An 11107-nucleotide genomic window follows, 5' to 3' on the forward strand; every position below is an offset into this window, starting at 1 on the left:
GACAATTCCTTAATTATTTTTTCTTCTATTTGCTCATTTGCTGACTCAGGAATGCCCCTCATCCGTAGAATCGTGGACTTCTGTTTCATCTCAAGTAATGAAAGTTGGTCTGCTAGGTCTTCTTGTGCTTTCTTCTTGTGTTTGGACCTGCTTTATCTGCAGAAAGTCCCAATTTAAATCCGCCACATATCCAGGTGAGTCTGGAAAAGACACCAGAGTGAAACCCTGGTGAATCGCTCCCAGTCAGTGTAAAAGCAGGGATGCTAACCTGTGACCCTTCCAATGTTTCTGGACTCAAACTCAGCCCCACCCAGCATGCTAATGATCAGGAAATGTGGGAGTTCTAATCCAGAAAGGTCCAAGGAAACCATTCTGTAATCTATTAAAGATAAAACCCATCTGTTTACCTTCTCCCACAGCTATGTGCTCCTCCTCTGGCTAGCTGTGTTTTTCTTTCCAAGTCCCAGGGATGGAATTCATGACAAGACAGTTGGGCATTCACGTTGCTGCTGGGAGGCTGCTGGGAGTGTTTTCATTGGCAGATCATGGGTTGGTAGTCTATGCCCTGCCCAATTCAGCATCCCCACAGGGAAGAGTTGTTAGGAACTGTCCCCTGGCAGTCAGTGGCCCCTGTGGCAGGAGGCCTCTGACATTAAAAGGATTTGATAATCATTCTCCCCTCTTTTTGCCTTAGTTTTTCAACAGGTTATGATGGTTACACTCCAGCTCATGTAAGTCAGTGTGAGTTTATAGATTTCAATGGAGGTAAGGCTGGGCCACTTACCCTCATGGACTGCCATTGTCCCCAGTATTGATGGAAAAATCAAAGGCATTAATAGTTTGATTATTTAGCACCTGCAGTTCCATCACTCTGGTGACACTCTGCACATTGTTCATTTAATGACTCACCTTCATATCCCTACTGTGTATCTAAAGTTGTTTATTTCCCTTCTAAATTCTCCAAAGCTCCTAATTGCATTTCTCTTTGGTGTCCTGGAAGTGTGACAGGTCTTGATTACTGGTGTGTTTGATTGCATCTAAAGATTAATGGGTGGATTTACATAAGGTCCCACATGGGAATCCTCCCCTATGTTCTGATTTGGCTTCCTTTAAAAATAGCGTACATTGAAATGAGAGAGAAAAGAGCCTTTGCCTCTCTGTGTGTTTCCTGCATGCAGTAATTGCTCATTCAGGTTACACATTCATTGATCTAATTCCTTTTGTGACTGTGAGAAAAGTGATTGTTTAGGAAGCATGCAGGTTGTTAATACTTCCTGCAATTTTTGCAATTGGCAGGGAGATGTGTGAAACTGAAGATAATTGTACATGTATTATTTGCATGGAGAATGCACATTCATCTATTAAATACGGTTGCAGAGTTTAAAGTTACTAGTAGCTTTCAGTTGCATCCTATGTTGCAAAAATGAACTTGCAGGTAGAACAGGGCTTTTAAATTGCTGCACTAATTAGAGGTCATGAATCATTAGTTCTTTTCCTAGTCTTCCACTGATTGACTTATGACCCTAGAGCTTCTCTGTGCATTGATTTCGCCCAAACTATAACAGTACTTATTGTCTCTAGCTTTTATGTGTTTGTTTAATAAACAAGATAAAATAAGCTAAAATTTATAACCTGCTCTTCTAGTGTCCACCAGGGCAGCTAACAACAATTAAACTATAAAATGGTATTGTACGTTTTATGCAGAGGAATCAACTACCGGTAGGTATCAATAATAATATTGTTTTGTACCACAGTTGCTCTGCTATCTACAGTGATTACACTTAGATGTGTGGTGGCCAATGTTCTGCCCTCTAGATGTTGTTGGACTCCAGTGCCCACCAGTCCCAGCATCATGGCCTAAAGATCAGGGAGTGGGGGGATTGCAGTTGAGCAGCATTTGGAGGGCACCACATGAACTACTCTTGTGCTAGACTGTTTGCAGCAGCTACGATGAGCATACTTCCTGGGCGGACTGGGGTTATCAGGTTTGCTGTGCCTCCCATCCAAAAGCACTATCACTGCTGGGAGAAATGACTATCTGCAATTTCTCTGATAAACTGCATGGTGATAAAAATTATCAATCCTTCTGTGAAATGAATGATCTTAATTTCTGCAGTGCTCATGTGTCCTGCAAACCAAATGAAACAAAGCACAAAATTACTACCTCATCCAGAGTCCGGAGATGCCCATGGCTACAAGCTTAAGAGGGGTTTCTGTAGTAAAAGCTCATCAGACTTGTCTCTACTGTAGTAGTTTGGCTCACGGTTCTAAGAATCTGTGCTAAAATCCAAATAGAGTGGGTACTCTACCCAACTGCAGGGCCAGCCCTATCATTAGGCAAAGTGAGGCACCCTCTTCAGGTGGTAGTTGCTGCATGACAATCTTGGCAGCCCCTTGGTCATTCCCCTCTTTGGAGGACAGAGCTGTGTGTGCCCAATGGCCTGTCCTCCACCCCTAAACTATCCTGCTGTCCATGTACCATCCCTTCATCACCATTGAAGTAAAATTCTACTGCCAGTTCAGTCAGCTTCTGTACATGGAATGGGCGTGGACATGCCATCATATTTTTGGGCACAGGCAGCAAAGTATCTTGGGCTAGCCTTGCCCAACACTACTCACATTCTGTGAAGAATATTTCTGTGGCTTCCATCATTGACAGTGGGGGCTCTCACTTTGTGTTTGAAAGGCTGAGTTCTATATGGTGTTGCTTGAGAAGTCTTAGCAATGCTGCTTTTACATCAAATGCAGTGAAGTATCTTCTTTTTAAAAAACAAAAACAAAACCTGACTATGTGTTTTACTCACCTCTGGGGAATATATTTCCCCTATGCAAGCTCAGGTGGCAACTTAGGCATCGCCCCATAGGAATGAGATCACCAAAATAAAGGACACTGACTTGCATAACGTGCAAATTTGTATATATGCAAGCAAATTTAGATGTTATCATTGTAACTTAAATAGAAATAAAATGCAGCTCACCATAGTGTGAAGTGTAGGTGACCTGCATCATCCTTCACCCGCTGTCTTGGTGTTAACTAGTGAAGGGGACCTTTGGAGCACCTGCTCTCCTTTCTTGTGTTCTTTATCATTAAACGAAACTCAGCAAATCAAAGACTCTGCTCTGTAAATTAGCATACTTGGCTACCATAGCTGCCAAGTTTTCCCTTTTCTCGCGAGGAAGCCTATTCAGCATAAGGGAAAATCCCTTAAAAAAAGGGATAACTTGGCAGCTATGTTGGCTACTCTAACTCATTTCACTTATTTGGTTCTTATTTTGGTCTTTTCCAGTTAAAACAGTCTGGTACCCTTTCTGCCTTGAACAGTGCCAGTTCCCTTCCCCTTGCAATCAGATTCTCCCACCCACTCGGGGTGTGTGTGTCTTCTGTTGAGTATTATACACATGGAACAAGTCTTACAAGCCCTCTGGATTTAATTTCTGCTGCTAAGCAGGTCTGCTAAGTCCTCCCGTGCCACAGATAGATACATTTAACAGTGTAAAATGTACAGGAAAGGTGTGCTGGGCAGAAACCACCTGGGGGCCTCTGAAAAAGGCTATGAGCAACATCTCTGTTGGTTTTCTGCTTTTCCCATTTGGTCTGAAATAGGCAAGATCCCAGAGCAGGTTGAACCAATGTATCACTGAAATGTCCACTTATCAGAACTGCAACAATAATCCTGCTGTTATCGACTGCTCAAATAGCAACATCCCATGTATCGTATAAGACTATAATGTCACAGTAAATGGCTCGGTGGGATAATGGTCCTTACAGGCTAGATAAAACCAGAATGTCGCACTAAGAACCATTCTGTTTAACTGTTCAGAAGAGTCCCACCAGAATAAGCGAGTGTTCCTCAGAAGATGCCTTTGGGGAGCCCTGTCCCACTGTTGTTTCTCAGCATCTGGTATTCAGCGATACATAGAGTCAGGATGTGGAGGCTCCGCTTAGCTATAATGACTAATTGACATTGATTGGCATATCCTCCATGAAAGATGCTGAACACTATGCTGAGGGAATGGTGTGCTGCTTCTCCAACTGCTTTGGGAATATATCACATGCTCTGGTGTCCTGTTTAGGTGCCCCAATAGAGGTGGAGGCTCAGAAGGCATTTCTGTACCCTGGACCACTTTTCTAACAAGAAATGCAATGTATCATATGTCATAGAAAGTTCTGGTTTGGGATGGGAGGGAGGTCAGTATGTTCATTGGGTAACTACATATCAATGTGTTTGTGTTCGTTCAAGAGATTGTATGGCAACGTCCTTTGCCCCCCCTTTCAAAATTCTGCAAAAACATCAGCAACCCATCAGCCAACAAATTAAACACTGAAGTTTGAGTGACATGCAGAATTTTTTTTAAACAGCTTTGCAAAAGTAACTTAAGTACTGAACTGTACTTCCATTGGTAGAGAAATTGGAAGGGATTTCGTACAGTGAACATACCCACCCCTAACAACCAAGGTCATTCTCTCCCCTCATTCTCTTCTTTTTGGTTAGCACCTGGGGAAGGAGTTCCCATTCATGTGCATATCTTACTTTTAACCTGTTGATTGAACTTAACGAAGCTTAGGCATTTTAGAAATGATTAATGTTGCTTTATTGCTTGCCATCCTGGGTTCCTTTGGGAGGGGTGGGCAGGATATGAATTTAATTTTAAAAAGCAACAAATAAGAATAAAACATACAAAATGAAGCGGGATGTCGTAGGATAATGTCAAAAGCTGCATGAGCCAACTGAAGTGTTCCTTTTTGTTGCTGTTCTAGAATGTAACAAAACCAGTGGAAGAAAAAGAAGAAGAAAAACCTAAAGCTCCTACTGTCCAAGAGTTGAAGGAGAAGATTGATAATTACAACTCAAAAGTCAACAACTGCTTGCTGATGAAGCTGGTATGTACTGCATTTTCTGTGTTACTTGTTACTTTTAGGACAGTAGTGTAGGTTCTTGTCATGCAAGCTACAAAACAGTATATTGAAGCTGGTCCCCGTTCCCCCCCATGGCAGTTGTAGCGGAGATATGCCTAAGTTCAAAGGTGAACCAATCTCCACCCCATGGCCCTTGTACTCATCGGGGAAATGTACACTTTTTTTTTGTTCACCAATAACACATACAACAAATGAAACCCTGACTTCTGAGAGTGGGCGTTTCCCCGACTGGGGTGGCCACCTAACTCCTGCGGCAATGTGTGGGGAGGATCTCATCCACAGCTGAAGTGCAGGTGCTTTATATAGCTGACCACCAAGACAAAATATAAAAAGTATTGATTTTTACCACTATCCTTCCCTATCTTTTGGGTAGTCTTATTATGAGAGTACAGCATAGCTCATTCATTCATAATCAATAAGTTCATTAAGAATGGACCAGGGCTTCACAAGGAGTAGATGGAAAAAAGAAGCAGCATTCACGCTTATCACAACTCTGCTTTTCAGAGGTAGAGTACTTGGGCTCCAGTCTGTGTCAATTCCTCTCACACCGTGTTGGTCGATGTGCATGATTGCGTTTAGATTGTACATTACTTCATGGATGCTGCTGTGCTTACCGGAACTGATCAATATAGCAAAGCTGAAGTAACATCCCGGCCAAACGGATATATAACATCCTGAGCAGTACAGCTGCTGCCATCAATCTGTTCAGTCTTTTGGTGGACCATCTTTCGTATCAAAACAACAACTTAGGGAGCAGATTTTTGAGGGTGCATAGGAGTTGGGGCCAGCCCAAGGCATTTCGGCCACTGAGTTGAACCACAAAATGGTGTCATCATCCCTGCCCCACTTGCCAGGGAAGAAGGGGGAGTGTCACTTATTTTGTGAAGCTGCGGTGTAATTGGTGTGAGCCATAGAGCAGCTGGGCAAAACTGTTCTGTAGCTAATTTTGAATCTTCAACTGAAGCATTCTGTAGCCACTACAGCAAATGATTTTCCACAAATAGCTCTCTTGTTCTAGCCCAGATGAATCAAGATTAACACAACCCAGCCACCTCCCACTGTGGTTTAGCAGCTGCGCCATATCTCATGCCCATATATATGGAAGCAGAAGTGTTCATTTTTTCCATTACAGGAAATGTACCATCCAAGGTACCAGGACCTTTGATAATTTGCTTTCAGTTGGCATTCTTGGTTATGTGCTCATCTGGAGAAACGACAGCCTAAACTCTGCAGATACACAAAGAGAAGGCGCCTTCAGAATTCAGACAAAGGAAAGGGGGTGGCTTTTTCACCCAACTCATGTTGGCCCGTGAGTCTTTCAACAATGACTTTGCCTTGCTAAGCCTTGCTTGTGGCTTAAAATGCCCCAAGAGAATGGCTAGGAGTCATTGCTAGTGCAAGTCAGTAAGTGATGCTCACTCTTGTCGTTTACCATCCTGTTTCTTGGCCCTTGTTGCTCCATTTGTCAGGTCACATGACTGCAGGAATAATAGAAGCCATAAGTGGCAGAATTTAAAACAATAAAGTCAGAAGACTTAACAACCCTATATTCAAGGTTGGGGAGAAACTGTGGCTCCCCCAGGATGATGAGAATTGTAGTTCAGCAGCATCTAAAAGTCCATAGGCTCTCCAACCCTTCTGTACTCCTTGGTTCACCCCATTTGTCTCACTTCTTTCATGCTCCTCTGGTCTCTAGACCCTACATGTACCCTTCTCCTCAATCTAGAGTCTGTCTTCATTTGCACAAAATGCTAAACTTCTTGTAGGTTTCATAGCGTCAAACCCTGGGCTAAGAAAAGAGCATATTAAACAAATGTTTTGTTTTAAACCAGGTTCCCTGCTTCACATGTAACACTAAGCCTACATCCTTTAAAATAAAACTCATCTCTGACAAACTCCTATTCCTAGATGTGCAGGCAGAGGAGAGCCCAACTTTTCACTTGGACTTAACCAGGGTTGTCAACTTAACACTAAACCATGGTTTGGAGTTACATGCAAACACAGCTTATGTGTGCTTTTGCCTGAGGGAAGTGAGCATTCAGAGTGATTGCACTGGCTCAGCCCATCAGTACTGAATGTTTCCCCCATCCCATTCAGTTGCTTCTGTCAATAGTCAGTGAATAGCTCTGAAAGCTTTCTGTTTGCTTTTATGGAAATAATTTCTGTGTCCCATATTTCAAGAAATTCAGCAAACAAAATAAATGCCACCAACCCTGCTTTTTAACATCTTTTCAATCTTCATTTTAATTTCATCAGAATGATGATGGCACTTACACAGGCTTCATCAAAGTTCACCTGAAACTTCGCCGGCCTGTGACGGTGCCAGCAGGGATCAGGCCGCAGTCCATCTACGATGCCCTCAAGGAGGTCAACATGGCCAACATGACAGAGAAGAGAACATCCTTCTACCTGCCACTGGATGCCATCAAACAGTTGCACATCAGCAGCAGCACCACCGTGAGTGAGGTGATCCAAGGACTTCTGAAGAAATTTATGGTGGTGGACAACCCACAGAAATTTGCACTTTTCAAGCAGATGCAGAAAGATGGTCAAGGTGAGATAGTGTTCCCTTTTGAGACAGTAATAACAATAATGTGATAGGGCTTCAAAGAAGAGCTTCTTGCTTCTTGGCCGAGTCCTGCGCTCCACCTTCTCCCACCTGGCCTGGGAGGGCAGGGCCCTGACTCACTCCAGCAACAAAAGCTGAGGCTGCTGAACAGATGCTTGAGTTGGGGTTTGTTTAGGAGGTTTTTTTTGTTGCTGCAGTTGATACTAATTTTTATTGTATCTTTAGATCATATGCTTTATATGGAAGTCGTTCAGTTTGGTTGTACACTCTTTCATGTGTTTCATTTCTGGTTTATAGCTATAATAATTTATTATTTATACCCTGCCCATCTGGCTGGGCTTCCCCAGCCACTCTGGGCAGCTACATTTGTTATGTTTGTAATTCTGTAAATCTGTTTATGTTGTAAGCTGCCTTAAGCATAGTTTTAACTATGGGAAGGCGGCATACAAATAAAATGATGAAGACGATGCTAGCCTGTTTCTATCTCTTTGTTTCAATGGTAAAGTCCAGAGCAGCCTCCCCAGATCTGGTGAGATCCATGTGTTCTGGGCTGCAACTTCCACTACCCCAACCATTGAGTTGTGTAGTCTAAACTATCTGGAGGACAGAGTTTGAGGAAGGTTGCTCTGTAAGCCCCATTTGTGCTTAGAGTACTCTTCCCCCCCACTTTTACAGAATGGTCCCAGGTAGTTGCAGTAGAAGGCTATGGAGAAATTATGACTCAATTGGATACAACTGGGTGCTTGTAGTGTGTCTTGGAGCCAACTGGAAGTGTTACTAATCCGCCCTATTACAGATTTCCTTGAGGGATATACTGTAAATGGCTGGCGCTAACCCTCAGTTCTGAAGAATTTAAAATAAATGTTTATGAAATACTGTAGTGGTTCACAGCTAGCCACTCCTTTGGGAAAGGGGGGAAAGAACTGCAAAACATCACTTGGGTGCTGCAGCCTTTTTTTTCCCTTTCTGTCCTCTCCTTGACATTCTGTGGGCCTTCAAAACATGGAGAGGTGTGGGAGGGCTTTTTATATATATAGTTGAAATATGTGCCCTCCTTTTCAAAGGCCTCAGGTGATTCTCTCATGTTTTTGTCCCCTCTGCAGTTCTATCCCAGAAGCTCTCGGTAACAGAGTACCCTTTGTACCTCCGGCTACTAGCAGGTCCTGACACAGACATTCTCAGTTTTGTGTTGAAGGAAAACGAAACAGGGGAAGTTGAGGTAAGTCTGGAAGCTGCTTGCCTTTCGAACCTGCACAAACACGTTCTGCTCTCAGAAAGCAGGCAGTCACATCACACAAGCAGCCATTTGCAGTGGGTGGAAAAAGCACACTCCCTGCTCTTGTGGTTCCCCTGCCTTGTTACTCATGATACGGATTATTCGGTGCCAGCATTTGAAAACGGAAGGAATAGAGGCAAATAAAAGGCTCCTTGAGCCAATTCTTTTAAGGCTACATTTAATTCCCCTTTCTTTATTGTTTACACTTGGCTTTCTTTAAAGTTTGATTGTACCTGTAACAAGTCAGCCTCTTTGCAGAGTTCTGAACCATAATACTTAAAGTGCTTGTTTTTAAAGTTTAGGAACAGGGAGCATATGGTTAATCTTCAAAAGGTAGATGAGCTTGGTGCAATATTGCAGGTTAGTCATTTGCATCCATGGATTACCTAAATGCATGCTTTCTCCACTCTCACCCAACCCTCACATCATCTGTATCAGGCATCCCCAAACTGCGGCCCTCCAGATGTTTTGGCCTACAATTCCCATGATCTCTAGCTAACAGGACCAGTGGTCAGGGAAGATGGGAATTGTAGTCCAAAACATCTGGAGGGCCAAAGTTTGGGGATGCCTGGTCTGGTTGCACGGGGACAGTAATATAGCAAGCAGATAATTCCAATGTGTTTTTAAACTAGAGGCCTGAGCTAAAGTATGGAATTATACCATCTCCTTTTTCTGTTGAGCACAAGAAACAACTTCTAAATTAAGAGTAGGCATGCCTTCCAGAACTGCCATAAGCTGCTTTTCAAAATACAGTTTGCTGGCAAAATGGAAGTTCTTGGAGGAGCAAGGATTCCCAGTAAAGTACACTTGCTTAGAAACCTGATCTGACTGGACGCCCCAGGTCTTTAACACCTTAAAGAGTTACCTTCTCTCTTCATTCTTCCTCTTATGGCAAGAAAGGGGAACCTGTGGCTGTTGTTGGGAGTCCCAACTCCCATCAGTCCTGGCAAGCCAGACAATGATCAGGCAATGCTTATCTCAAGGCCCACAGGTTCCCCATTTCTGCCTGAGAGCATCGTGTTCTGTAGACCCAGCTCTTACAGAGCACATTGGTAATAGAAAATGTTGAAATTCACGCACAGAATGGGTTTTTTCTCAGGGTCATAGTAATCTGACACCTCAAGAATCTCATGTATTTACACATTTCACTCCATCTCTGGATGGTGACTGTGATTCAAAGGGGTGCATATATGGATTGCTCCTTTTTTACTTTATTTCCCCGTGTCTCTAGTTCAAAACATGCTGTCACTGAAGCCCCAAACCACTTTTTATACTCCAAAGCTGAACAACTGGATTGGGTGGTATCTTTGAAAGGGAAACAACCATCGCTTGGGATTTTTGCCTTGAACTGCTGTGCTTACAGAATGATTCCCCAACCCATTCTTTGAACTTGGGTTTTATTTTTTAGAGAAATCTTTGGAGAATTCACCCTTTGAACTGTGCGAATTGCAAAGTTTGGGCACCTGGATTTTTTTTATTTTATACCACCACCTGGCTTAGTAAATCAGGATATGAACAAGCGCTGTTCACCTCCAGATAGCCCCTTCGATCCTCCCTGCAAGGGAGCAGCAAAACAAGTCAGGATTCAGCTCTTAACCATCACTTCAGGGCTGCCATGTAAGGGGAAGCTATGATTAATGTCTTATAAGGAAGCCAGGATATTAAACTACAGGAAAGGAAAAGCAAGGGTCTTGAGCACCCACAAGCAGTTAGTGCATAGTGTGGCTTATTAAGTGAGGAATTGATTGCATGAACTGGGCCACTGTCTGAACCTTTTTGAACTGCAGCTATTGAATTAAAGGGCGATCGATAAAACCTAGCAAACTCTATTCTAGAAAGCCACCCCTTAAGCATTTTGGAACTCTTTTTTTTGTGGTGTAAAGCCAAGTTGGGAAAATTATATAGGGGCTGTAATTTTTCCTGTGGGAGGCTTCTGCTTTCTGGGTCTGAAGGTTTCAGTGTAGTAAATGAGGTAAAATGAAAGACTGGGGAGGATGAGTTACTTTGTGGGGTTTTCCTGCAGAAAATCATGTCAGTTAGTCAGGTCACATCTAGTATCTACCCACAGACTTGGGATAAATGTGTATTTTCTGTCTGCCAATCTAAAGTTTGTGTGTGTGTGCTTTTTCTCCACAGTGGGATGACTTCTCTATTCCAGAGCTACAAAATTTCCTGGTGATACTAGAAAGGGAAGAAAAAGAGAAAATCCAGCAAGTGCAGAAAAAGTATGACCGGTTTAAACAAAGACTGCAGGAGGCCTTGAAAGAAGCAAATGGGAAGCCTGGATAACCCAAACTTGGAAGTGTGGCTAGGGATAAACTAAATTTCAAAAAATATATATATT

At 42.9% G+C, this 11107-nt stretch overlaps 1 protein-coding gene across 3 annotated transcripts in view; it reads left to right on the forward strand.

The window, feature by feature from the left end:
* Window positions 1-11077, forward strand: part of RASSF5 (Ras association domain family member 5) — a 98432-nt gene extending 87355 nt beyond the window's left edge. For all 3 annotated transcript variants that reach the window (XM_060277129.1, XM_035123671.2, XM_035123670.2), the window contains 4 exons: window positions 4760-4882; window positions 7175-7472; window positions 8591-8706; window positions 10900-11077. In XM_060277129.1, the coding sequence (XP_060133112.1) occupies window positions 4760-4882; window positions 7175-7472; window positions 8591-8706; window positions 10900-11052 (690 nt within the window). In that variant the 3' untranslated portion in view covers window positions 11053-11077. The remainder of the gene's footprint in view (window positions 1-4759; window positions 4883-7174; window positions 7473-8590; window positions 8707-10899) is intronic.
* The last annotated feature ends 30 nt before the right edge of the window (window positions 11078-11107 follow it).

Source organism: Zootoca vivipara, chromosome 7, assembly GCF_963506605.1.
Source record: "Zootoca vivipara chromosome 7, rZooViv1.1, whole genome shotgun sequence".
NCBI classification, from domain to species: Eukaryota; Metazoa; Chordata; class Lepidosauria; order Squamata; family Lacertidae; genus Zootoca; species Zootoca vivipara.